This window comes from Bubalus kerabau, chromosome 2 (assembly GCF_029407905.1).
Source record: "Bubalus kerabau isolate K-KA32 ecotype Philippines breed swamp buffalo chromosome 2, PCC_UOA_SB_1v2, whole genome shotgun sequence".
In the NCBI taxonomy this organism is placed as follows: Eukaryota; Metazoa; Chordata; class Mammalia; order Artiodactyla; family Bovidae; genus Bubalus; species Bubalus kerabau.
In genome coordinates, this window is record NC_073625.1 from 176,984,257 (window position 1) to 176,997,042 (window position 12,786).

The following is a 12,786-nucleotide window of genomic DNA, read 5'->3' on the forward strand; positions in this document are numbered from 1 at the left end:
GAACCAGTTGGGCCTGAGGGTTTTCATTTCTGCTAAATTCCCTGCTGGTGAACTGCTACTCCAGACCAACATAGACTAAACTAGAAACACAATGTCAAATGCAAGATTTCCCAGCCTGTCCTAGGGGCAGTTACCAAATAAACTATGCTTATTAAGAAAAAAGTTGATTTCCTACTTTTTAATTAGTTAGTGATCAGTTGTGTCCAACTCTTTGCAGCCCCATATACTGTAGACTTCCAGGCTCCCCTGTCCATGGGATTTTCCAGGCAAGAATACTGGAGTGGGTTGCCATTTCCTACTTCAGGGGACCTTCCTGACTCAGGGATTGAACCGGGTCTCTGGCATCTCCTGCATTGGTAGATGGATTCTTTACCACTAGCGCCGCCTGGAAACTTCTTAATCAGCTAGAGATATCTATAAAAGTTAATCAGAGCTTCTGATCAGAGAGACATAACAACCATGACATCACTGAGTCGGCATGATTCTAAGCCTTGCCTCTTTGTTGAATACACATTTTGGTTTCTACAAAGCTGTTCAGAATTCACCCTGGAAAACACACACAGCCTTGCACCAACCACCCCATAACGGCAACATGGAAGAAACCAGCACACCCAGCTGAAGACTGTCAACTTTCCCTAACCTGTATTAACGCCCCACCCCCACGCAGGGCTGTCATCAAGTCTCACCGTCCAAGATGGCCCATTGATTGTCAATCTCTGTATGTTTCAGGTAGGAGTCTTCGATGGTGGGGTCGTAGTCAGGCACAAAGATCTTCTGGAAAAACTGGATGGTGAGGGCGCTCTTGCCCACACCCCCATCTCCCACCACCACCAGCTTGTACGTGGGGAGGTTGTCGCTGGGGACTGCACTCGTTGCCATGTTGCTGGTTGGTCAGACCTGGGGAGGCAAGACATGTGGAATGAGGCAGGGGGGCTTCCTCCTCTTTGACTTAGGTGAAAATATTCACAGGGTTTCCTTTTTTCTTCTAGAGTAACAAATACTCCCAATTGTACAAATGAAGACCTGCAAAAGAAAAGTACCAACCCTGATCCCTCACCCAGAGATTATAACTGTTAAAATGATTTATTCAGTCATTTACTGGAAACCAACTATGTGCCAGGCCTGGCCTTGGGGACATAATACTGGTAGATGCCATGGAGTCTTTAACCAGCCAAAGGCCATGTCAAACAAGCCATACCACCACTGAATTCTGCACTATATTCCTGTGCAGCTAAAAGCATGGGCATTGGTCTGTGCAGGGAGGGCATAGAGGTTCACCTTTTACATTGAGTCTGGTCATTGGATTGAAGTGCTGAGAAGGATGGGAGGTTTTCTGAGCTCAGTGGAAAGAGGAGCACAAGAGCTTAGCACACCTGAGCTCAGAGTCCTGAGTCCCTTCTGACTCTCAGAATTTGGTGATCCTGGTTCCAGCCGCTGGTTGACTTGCCTTTAATCATGCAGAAAGTCATGTGAGAATCTCATGACATCTGGTCAACCCATCTTTTAGTTGGGGAGGAAGAAGGGGAGGATCAGAGACAAGTTTTATGTTGATGGTGTTGAATCCAGAGAAGGCAGTGGTTCTTAACCAGGGGCAAAATGCAATGCCTGGAGATGTATTTAGATGCCAAAACCAAGTGAGTGCTACCAGCGTCCCATCAGCAGAGGTCAGGGATGCTGCTAAACATCCTATAATGCCCAGGAAGTTTCCCCTCCCAGCACATAATTATCCATCCTAAAATGTCCAGAGTGTCAAGGTGACCAGCCAGGGGCTAGAAACATGGGACTAAGATTCCAAAAAACAATTGAGCCTGATTAGCTCAGGACTGGCTGTGCAGAGGAGACAGCAGAGACATGAAGAGTGGTCTTTGGAAACTGTATCACAAAGTGACAAGGAGGAGAGGTGGGCAGGGAGCACGGAAGGAGCACTCAGAAGAACAGGAGGGAAACTAGGACCTGTGACAGCAAAGGAAGCCCAGAGTTCCCCGAAGGAGGAGGGTGACAGCGTCAAGGCTGAACACTGGTGGGGGAAACAGGAGCAGAGTCATCTAAGCAAGAATTCGAGGATGTTGCCAGAGACCTAAGCTGCTCACTGCAGACGCTGCTGGAGGGAAGCACAACCACCCGGGGTGGGCCATTCCCGGGTAGCTTCAGGGTCGGTAGAAGGGTGGGGGGTGGCACGCCAGGAGACAACACACCGCTGTCCTGTTTGCATCTCTGCTGCTTGGGAATGCCACCAATTGAGCCACAGTTTCCTTACCTAATAGATTAAAGGGCTGAGTTTTCACAGTTGTTCTTAGCTCCAAGAATCCTCCATTCTAGATTTCAACAGAAAGGGTGTTAGACACAAATGTGGATTATGAGGCCACCCTGATTTGCATGGGGCTATAGGCGATTGTGCAGTTACTGAAGCTTGATGTTGACATTTAGGATTTCCCTGCAGTGGCCGGGAAGTAGGCACTTTTATACATTGCGGGTGAGAGTATAAATCTGTCCAAACTGGGCTGAGAGTATGTTTGCATAAATATGTCAAAATTTAAAATGGACATATCCTCTTTTAAAGCTATACCACATGTGAGAATGTAGTCTAAGGAGGTAATCAGACAAGTGTACAAAGATGTTAAGAACAGGGGTAAAAATGGAAATAACTTAAATACTGGGTAGATGGGGGAAGAGTTAAAAGTTTATCCATACAATGAAATACTAGATAGCCATTAAAAAAGGATGCTATTGACTAGCCTAGAGAAGGTTTACAATATATATCTTAAAAAACAAGCTGCAAAACAGCAAGTACATTCGACTACATGTCCACGAAGTTACCCACCTGTGAATCTACATGTATGCTTCCAGGCACAGAGAGGATAGGCAGGTAGCTGTCTCTAAGGCAGATTTTGGGGTCCTTTTTCAATTTTCTACAATAAGCGTGTATTCTATTTGTGTTTTAGAAAAGCCGGACAATATTATGAATGTTCAGGCCACAATATTATGAAAAGGAAAGGGAAATGTGCGATTCCCTCTCATTTTGAGTGGGAATTTAAGCTCCCCTGGTGCAGGATAAAAGGACCAGGTGCCAGCTAAGCCCCAGCATCTGGCTCCCTCATCCCCCCAACAGGTGAGGATAATGGTGGGGATAAGCGGTGGCTTCAACGCACTGAGCTCTCCCACATGACAAAGCGGTTGGTCCCAAAGGGCCAGAGGGGTGTTGAGGGAGACAGAAATGGGGGGCAGGGGAGGGTATGGGCCACTCTCTGTCTTCTCTGCCTCTCGGGGGTCAGGGGAGTTTGATGTCAGCTCCTCACTGCCTCTCCTTAACTGCTGACCTAGCCTGAGGAGGGCAGTGACACATGGGCCAGAGTGAATGTGTCTGCCTGTGAGAGGCTGTTTTTAAAGCTCCCTTCCAAGGAGATATAAACGACTATGCATAAAATAAATAAGCTCCCAGGATATAATGTATACAACAGGGAATATAGTCAATATTTCACAATAACTTTAAATGGAATATAATAAAAAAATTTTGAATTATATGTTGTACACTTAGAACTGATATAATATTATAAATCAACTATACCTCAGTTAAAAAAATAAAATAGATAAAAATGAAAGCTATCTTCCCTTCTCGCTGGCAGCAACGTGAATAAAAAATACTAAGCGGAAAAAAAAAAATACTAAGCGGGTGGAAAGGTATCAGGAAGGAAAATAGTTTCTCTTGATTTTCTTCTCAAAATAAAACAAGAAATACATCATAAATATGATAGAGGACATGAATCCAACCTTTGAGGCGGCGCTCAAACCACCCACAGCAGAATCACCTGGAGACCTTACAAAATTGCCCTCTGCCTGCAAGCGAGGCAGCTGGCAGGAAGCAGATGAGGCCAATTTCCTTTCATGGTGCCCCACACTCAGGAGTTGGCCCAAGAGATCACAGGGCGGGGGGCAGTTCAGAGCTCCCTCCAAACTCAGGCTCAGTGGAACAGGGTTAGAATGCATGGTTAACACAAACACTGGACTGGTCCCTCGTAGGGGAAAACCCTTCAGCGCTTCCCATAGCAGATGGGGATTCACTGGACATTCATGGCTGACCTCTCACACTGCTCTCTCCCAAGCAACTGTGTTTTCCAGTGTACCCTGAGGTCATGCGGTGCCCTTTGCCCACCCCACCCACACTGGGGCCCTGGGGAAAGAGCCCAGGCCCAGGAATCGCCTCCCGTGGGCGGTGCCCCCTCTGACCCATGCCCTGCAGCTCCTGGTGCAGAGGCCCTCACTACTTGTAGAGGACTGGAAGTCCTCTACACTTATTGCACATAACAGGAGAGGGCTGCATCTCATCCCTCCATCACCTGGCCTGGCACAGCATCAGCAAGGACAGATGTTAGCTAGAGGTACCAGGGCCCATTGATGGCGTGTTTTTTTTTTTTTTTAATTTATTTATTTGGCTGCACCAGGTCTTAGTTTTGGCATGTGGGATCTTAGTACCCTGACCAGGGATCGAACCCGGGTCCCCTGCTTTGGGAGCAAGGAGTCTTAGCCACTGGACCACCAGGGAAGTCCGAACAACCATTAGACGACCCACCACACGGTGCCAGCCTCTCCACACAGAGGGCTCAGTGGTGGCTCGCTCAGCCACAGGTTGGGACTGTCTCCCTCCCCTCCCAAGCGCGACTGGTCACACAGATAAGACCCTCCTGGAACCCAGTGTGAGCCTGGGAGGAAAAGAAGGTTTGCAAGGGTGAGACTGGAGTCCAGAAAACTCCCCAGTCCATAAGGTCTCTTGGGCAGAACGTCCCCTGAAATAATCCCTGACTCAAAGGATGTCTTTGTAAACAGGGAAGGCAGTCAAAATGCCAAGGGGCGTGTACCACCCTCCTACAAAGTCGGCTGATCTCACGTGGTGTGGAGAAAGATTTTTGAAAGTCACCACAGGGTAAAAGTTTGGTTGGTGGTTAAGTAGTAAACTGCTTCCATTTACAACATCCCTCTCCTCTCCGGCCTGTTCAACTAGACAGTGTCTTGGACATCATTCTAGAACACTGGTTCTTCACCATTTGGGGGTCGTAGACGGCCCCTCGGAGGTGGGAGGGTGAAATAAGGTGGGTCTGGGGCTGCCTTTAAAGTCTCCCCACCGATTTTCCATGCCTTATACTCTCCCAACCCACCAGCTGAGTGACCTTGGGCGAGTAAACCTTTCGCAGCCTCAGTTTTTTTTAATACTTGTAAGATGGGGTTGGCTAGAGAACCATCTTTTGCAGGATCGCTCTAAGCATGAAATTAAAATGTATGAGAGGAGCCTGGCTTAAAGGAGGTGCTCAAATGTCTGTTCTCTTGCCTTGTTTACTTTGTTCCCAGAAGACAGTCCCGCCGACTCCCTCCCTCCACTCTTGGGGCTCGGCAATTCCCAGCCTCCTCCCCCGCCCCATCAGAGGCCCCAAAGCCACCTCAGCTCCCTTGCAGTTGGATTAAATAGGCTTGTGTGGCAACGTCACCCGTCATTTAGAACATTGTTTCCATGGGAAATGGCTCTGAGGTTCCAGACAGCCCGCTCCACTCAGAAACCAACTTTTGGAACAGCAGCCACAGGGCAGAGGAGGTGGCTGAATGCTGGCTGCCATGGCAACCACCGCTCCCAGAGCCCCTCCCAGTGCATGGGCAACCCAAATTCTACCTCATACTGGAAACTTCTTCCTAAAAGACAGTATCACTGCCTGGACGATTTTAGTGACGTGTATATGAAAACTTCAGGCATCTGTCAGCTGAGAAATAAGCTTTTCTGCTGGCTGTCTTTTGCTCCTTTTCTCTCCCCAGAATTAGCACCATCCTGCATGGGTTGAAGTTATTTCCTGAATGGCAGATTCACCTCCCCAGCAACTGGGGAGCTCCATGTGGACAACAGCCACGTCTCCTCAATCCTTTGCTACTCATGCGGCCAGGCAGGGGCCAACACATGTATACCCCTTAGAGTGTATCTGACTACTCAGTACTGCCCAGTGCAGCCTTCCACCCAGCCCGCCCTCCCCTGGATTAAGAAGCAGGGCAAGACACCGGCTCTTCTGATAGGGGCAGCCTCGTGGCCCTAGGAGGTGTGTGTGTGGGTGGGTGGGGTGGGCTTAGGTGGACACAGGACCCCTGAATAACCTTTCACCCAGCAATTTTCAAGGTGTGCTTGGAAGTGGGGGTGGTTGCTGACACCTTCTGGGAAGTCTTGGGCAAAGACTCTGTTCTTGGGAGAAGGGGGAGTTGGAGGGGGTGTCAGTCATAGCCTTGGGCTCTTCAGCCAGGCAGCCTGAGTTCCACTCAGTGTCTCTGATATGGACTGCCTGTGTGACCGGGAGCAAGTTTCTTAATTTCCGGGAGCCTCAGTTTCCCCATCTATAAACTAGAACAGAACCCTTGAGAATGCGTAATTACAGTCCCAGTGGAAAAAAACTGATGGTGGGGGTCCCTGAGTAAGGGCATATTTGCACTGATGTGGCAAGTAGCCGGGCCCCTGGGCTCCCTCCAGTGTGGTAGGCCCCAGTGATCTGGACCTTGCCCACCCCGTACTGAAGGCGCCCGTACCGCAGAGGGCTGCTGGAGGACCCAACACAGTAATGAATGCCTAGGACAGCGGTGGGCCCCGGGAGCCCCTCAAAACAGCAGTGCCCAGTGGTTATTATCCCTCACCAAATCTGCCCCCTTCTCCCTAAGTTCCCAGTTTCTAGGGCTTCTACAGAGCTTATTTCCCAACAGAATAGTTCAGAACACTGCCCATTTTTCCAAGTGGACACATGGTAAAAGAAGACTTTGGCCGCAGACACTGTCAAGGGGCTCATTGGGCTTCCTAGCCTCTCCATGCACCCCACCCCACCAGCACCACCTCCAAAGCAGTGTCATGTAGTCCTGGCCAGAAGAAGAGGTGCCCAGGAGAAGCTACAAGCAGTAACACCCCCCACCATTTAGAGGGCATCGGCTGTGTATGGATCAGACACCAAAGGTCAGGCTTGGTGCCACCATGCCACACTGCCTAGAATTCTGGTTATTTTTGCAGCATCACAGTACCTTTCTTGGACTGCCTTTGTGATTCATAACCCAAAGGGCAATCTTCATCCTCCCTGACCACAGAAACCGTGGTAGTGGTCATCCCAGAGCCTCCCCCAAAGATGCTACCAACTTAATTGAAGGTTTAGTGTCACTGCTTTTTGCTTCTCTGTTTCTAGACTAATCATTTTAAAGATTCCTTCCTAAACTGATCAGTTGAACTGCAAGTTGTCTGGTAAATAAAGCTGGAAGAGGGGGACACGTTCATTATTAATGCAGCTCTTGGGAGAGTGAACGGACTCTCATTCACATTGAGTGGAATCAGCCCGGGGAAGTTAATCTCATCTCTGTGATGTCTGGGTGTGCCCAGTGCAGGGGGATGAGCACACACTGCGCGGGGAGGACCCAACCCTTGTGGAGGAAACGGCTCTGCATTCCAGGAGCTGCCCTTCCCTTCTGCACAATTCCCAGAAACGGGCAGCCTCCCTGGGGGCTGCTAATTTGCAGGCAGTGCATAAATGATGTGCAGACCCGCCAGGGGTCTGGGCCACTTGGCATCCCTAAGGCTCCATTCTCACCTCGAGGAGACTTTGCTCCACCCTTTGTCTCCCACCTTGGCTATTCCCAGGCCAGCGCTGTCACTGCATCACTCAGGCCCTCCAGGAAGCTACTGGTGCATTCAGTTCACTCAATCATTAAGACTTAACCGCCTACGGCTGATTTATGTTGATATATGGCAGAAACCAACACTATAATATTGTACAGAAATTATCCTCCAATTAAAAATAAACAAGTTTAGAAAAAAAAAAAAAAAAAAAGATGACCACCAACCCAACTGTGTGTGTTATTTTATGCTGGACAGGACCTTAAATATCATCAGGTCTAGATGGCGAGTATATGGCATGGGTGCCCCTCCTTCCCAGAGCCAAGGCAGATATCGAAGTCCATTGTGCTCCTCTTTCCTGCTCAGTCTTACAACCCTTTTCAATGCAGCACCCTTGGCAGCCAGAACCAGACGATTGGTCCAGAGATGAAACTTGTTTGCCATCCCAGATGGAACCCAGTCGTGTTCGACTCTGTGACCCCATGGACTGTAGCCTGCCAGGCTACTCTACCCATGGAATTCTCCAGGCCAGAATACTGAAGTGGGTAGATTTTTCCTTCTTCAGGGGATCTTCCCAACCCAGGGATTGAACCCAGGTTCTCACATTGCAGGCAGATTCTTTACTGTCTGAGCCACCAGGGAAGCCCCACTACTCTTCAGGTTCCCTCCAAAACATCCCACGTACTGGCCATCCTGTTCCATGGGAGAGGTTCAGGACCTTCAGGGGGAGCCTGCCTGGCTATCTCTGGAGAACTCTGCTAATGGATCAGCCCCTGCTTTTCTACCCCATCAAATCCGAGTTCCTCTGCCAGGATCACACCTGGACTGCAGCAGCAGAGCAGAAATACCAGACGGAAGTCCAGAGATCCAGGCAAGGCCACTGCTTGAAGTAAGTCAGCTGAGGGAAACAATGCCCTTGACCTTCCTCACGAACCCCAAGTACGATGTGCTTCCTTACAGCACAGCATTAACACTAGGTCCTTACTTGCTAGTCTGTGGGTGCCTCCTGACTGAGCCTGAGAGCTTAGCCATTTACAACCAGCACTATGAGTCCCAGAGTAGGTGTGTGGAAATGACCTGCTGTAATAATTACAAGAGTGGCCCTGTTAAAAATAATAGGAACCCTTAATTACTGTAAGTGATATGTCTGACACTATTGGAAGATTTTACTAAATTAACTTATTTAATTCTCATAACAACCCTATGAGGTATAACTTAATTGTCCCCATTTTACAGTTGAAGAAACTGAGACACAAAGAAGTGAAATAACATCTCTCTCTCTTTTTTTACCATGCCCCGTGGCTTGTGGGATCTTAGTTCCCTGACTGGGGATTGAACCCGGGGCCCTCAGCAGTGAGAATGCGGAGTCCTAACCACTGGACTGTCAGGAAATTCCCAAACTTCTTTCAGGTCATCATCTAGAAAGCAACAGTGACAGGATCTGAAACCATGCAACATGGCTCCAGAGCCTGTGGCCAGCCCATCAGGCTAGGCATCCTCTTGTGATAGGCAGGATATTGCAGGGGCAGAGTCAGGCCAGGCCAGAGAGAGAGAAGATCCAGAAGCACTGGGAAGAGGTCAGCAGTGAGCCGGGGAGGTGGTGTTAGAGTCAGGGCGACCTCCATGACCAGACTGCTGCCCCCAGAGGAGCAGCTGAGCAGGTCAGCACCCGAGTCATCAGGGCAAATGCTAATCTCTGGGAACAGACACGCCATCCCCCCTGTCCCCTATCCTGACTGTGACCAAGCAGGACACAGGGCTGGTACTGACAGGTACTCCTGTTTTGAGGATCAGACAGGAAGCTGAGGGATCAGGTGGCTGCTCAGCGTCGTGGGAGCACCAGGGCTCTGAGACCTCATTTTCTGGCACCCTGGTTGGGACCCTCTCCACTGTGCTTGTCCCTGCCTCAGTCCATCCCCTTGTGGTCTTACATACCGGTTGCTCCTTGCCCAGCTTGGGGCTGTGCCTCACTTAAAACCCCTCACCAAGGAGCCTGAGCTAGGAATCATACATTTGCAAACTTTGACAAGTTACATTCTGTACCTCTCTTCTGTAAAAGTGGAGACGGCAGCGTTGGACTTGTGGGGGTCTGGCTCACAGACAGTGTTCAATAAACATCAGGTAGTTACCATCATTTCTCTACCAGAATGCCAAAGAATTGATGCCTTCGAACTGTGGTGCTGGAGGAGACTTCTGAAAGTCCCTTGGACAGCAAGGAGATCAAACCAATCAATCTTAAGGGAGATCAACCCTGAATATTCACTGGAAGGACTGAAGCTGCAGCTCCAGTATTCTGGTCATCTGATGAGAATAGACGACTCATTGGAAAAGTCCCTGATGCTGGGATTTGGGGAAGATTGAGGGCAGAAGGAGAAGGGGGCGTCAGAGGATGAGATGGCTGGATGATGCAATGAACGTGAACTTGGGCAAAGTCCAGGAGATGGTGAGGGAGAGGGAGGCCTGGCGTGCTGCAGTCCATGAGGTTGCGATGAGTCACACACGGCTGGGCTATTGAACAGCAACAACAAAGTTATCATCATTCAGTTCAGTTCAGTCGCTCAGTCATGTCCAACTCTTTGCGACCCCATGAATCACAGCATGCCAGGCCTCCCTGTCTATCACCAACTCCCGGAGTTCACTCAGACTCACGTCCATCGAGTCAGTGATGCCATCCAGCCATCTCATCCTCTGTTGTCCCCTCCTCCTCCTGCCCCCAATCCCTCCCAGCATCAGAGTCTTTTCCAATGAGTCGACTCTTCGCATGAGGTGACCAAAGTACTGGAGTTTCAGCTTTAGCATCAGTCCTTCCAAAGAAATCCCAGGGCTTATCTCCTTCAGAATGGACTGGTTGGATCTCCTTGCAGTCCAAGGGACTCTCAAGAGTCTTCTCCAACACCATAGTTCAAAAGCATCAATTCTTTGGCACTCAGCTTTCTTCATAGTCCAACTCTCACATCCATACATGACCACTGGAAAAACCATAGCCTTGACTAGACGGACCTTTGTTGGTAAAGTAATGTCTCTGCTTTTCAATATGCTATCTAGGTTGGTCATAACTTTCCTTCCAAGGAGTAAGCATCTTTAGCATCCTTCAAAGTTCATCCCAAGTTCTTCTTCCTGCAGGAAGCCCTTCTGCCTCCCCAGAGTCCTTCCTGAGCTCATGCCCTGCCAACGAGCTGGTTCCACAGATGACAACTCGTCAGAACTCAGCCCCTCGCCAGTCACTCCTTGGGGCACTCTCACACCCATCTGCCAGCTGGTCTCAACACCCCATTCTCCTTGTGGGGGGGAGGGGGCAGTCTCCTGTAGCGATGCAGTAAGACGTCAAGCCCCCACGTGCTGCTGACCCAACATTGGAGATTTAAGCTCCTCAAAGACATTTCCCAAATATTCAGGAGATGCTTGTTCACTGAAGAGACTGCAGCAAATATCAAATTACTGGGAACTCAGCATGAGACACAGTTTCTCCCTCTTTAAATCCAGAGGTGCTCTCCATCATAAAACCTAGCCCTGCTCTGGGTTACTACTGGCTTGGCGGGTTTATCCTTGGAAAGAAAAGCCTATTAAGGACACATGACATGAGAAAGGGCCCAGAGGAGAATGAGCCAGGAGGAGTAAAGTGGACAGACCACCAGCGCACAGAGGCTCGGATCTGGGAGGCATGCATGTCCAGTCAGTGCTCCCAGAGCACCACCATTGTGCCTGGTCCTGGGAACTGGGGAGCCTGAGATGAATGAGCCCCCACCCCTGGCCTCAGGGTTCAAGGGGTGTGGAGGGGAGGGGCAGACAGAGGGTTACAATACAAGAGGCTAATAAGTAAGCACACAGGGAGAGCAGGAGGGTATCATGCCCAGCCTGTGGGCACTGCAGAAGGCTTCCTGGTAGAAGCAATGCCAAAAATGGGGTCTTGTAGGCCAAGTAGGTATCAGCTAAGGTGAGTGATGGAGACAAGCATATCCTAGGTGAGGACCAGAAGGTGCAAAGGAGTAAAGCACAGAGGTGTGAAAAACCAAGCAGGTGCCAAGTTCTGCAAACAACACGCTGTGACTGGACTGCAGGATGCGTCCCGTGTGCCACGGCGGTAGGGTGGGGGTGGGGTGGGGGTGAGGTGGGAAGCGGGCGGTGAGGAGCACTTGCTGCTCCCTGACAACCAGGGATGTCGGTCTTTGTATCCTGAGCACTAAGCACAGAATCTGGCACGTGGTGGCTGCCCATCAGCACTGAATGATGAAGGAACAAGTGCGGGGCTGTGGGGCGAGGTGGGAGGAGCACAGGGTGCCCAGAGGCCCTGGGACTCTCCCCTCCCCACAGGGCGCCATGTAGGCTCTCTGGAAGGCTGCCCAGTCTGGTGGGCCCACAGCCCTTTCTGATGACCACAGTGATGTTCACCCAGCAGAAAAGCCCAGTGGAGACTGAATAAGTTGTGTGAGAACTAAGGGCTCCAGAGGCTCCAAGGAGCGGGGAAATAGATGGAAGGGGCTGCAGGGTCAGGTGGGAGCAGGAAGGTTACATAGGAAGAGCTGGCATGGCCACAAAGGTCCCAAGGCAGAGCTGCAAGGGGTGGCATTTGGTCTTCCCAGTTGGCAGCCAGGAGCAGCATCAGGGATACCAAGGCATGTGCCCTTGGGCACAGCTGGAAGAGGGCCAAGCTGGGATTTGGCACTGAGACTGACAACTAAAAACTAAAATTCTGCCCCACTCCCCACCCAGCTACTCCAGGGGTGGGTGGTCTGAGAGGCTCTCAGGACCGAGGGATAAACGAGGGCTTCAGGGTCTCAGGTCCACACTGCCCTTCAGAACCACGTGCTCTGTTAGCACCCCTGGATCACAGCGTGCTGCCACTGGCCACTTGGCCCTCACAGACCCACGTCCTCATGGGTTGGGGTCCCGGCCCCTTCTGTCCCCACATCCCACCACCACAGGGAGGGTGGACTGAACCCAGTCCAGGGGTGAGGGCCAGGGCTGCCGCCCTACCACAAGAGGCAGAGAGGAATTTAAATTCTTATTCTCAGGGACTTCCTTGGTGGCCCAGTGGCTAAGAATCCAACTTGCAATGCAGGGGACATGGGTTCAATCCTTGGTCAGGTGACAGATCTCACATACCACGGAGCAACTAAGCCCACAGACTACAACTAGCGAGTCTGTGTCCCGTGATGAAAGATCCTGCATGCTAG

The 12,786-nt window shown here is 50.4% G+C and overlaps 1 protein-coding gene across 9 annotated transcripts in view; it reads right to left on the reverse strand.

Annotated features, from left to right (window-relative positions):
• Positions 1 to 12,786, reverse strand: part of MRAS (muscle RAS oncogene homolog) — a 67,760-nt gene that overhangs the window by 37,819 nt on the left and 17,155 nt on the right. For 5 of the 9 annotated variants that reach the window (XM_055569572.1, XM_055569565.1, XM_055569570.1 and 2 more), the window contains one exon: positions 687 to 897. In XM_055569572.1, coding sequence (XP_055425547.1) covers positions 687 to 879 — 193 coding nt within the window. In that variant the 5' untranslated portion in view covers positions 880 to 897. Of the gene's footprint in view, positions 1 to 686; positions 898 to 2,257; positions 2,316 to 2,821; positions 3,031 to 12,786 lie in introns of those variants that run through there. The other 4 variants (XM_055569566.1, XM_055569567.1, XM_055569568.1 and 1 more) reach the window with 3 other exon arrangements.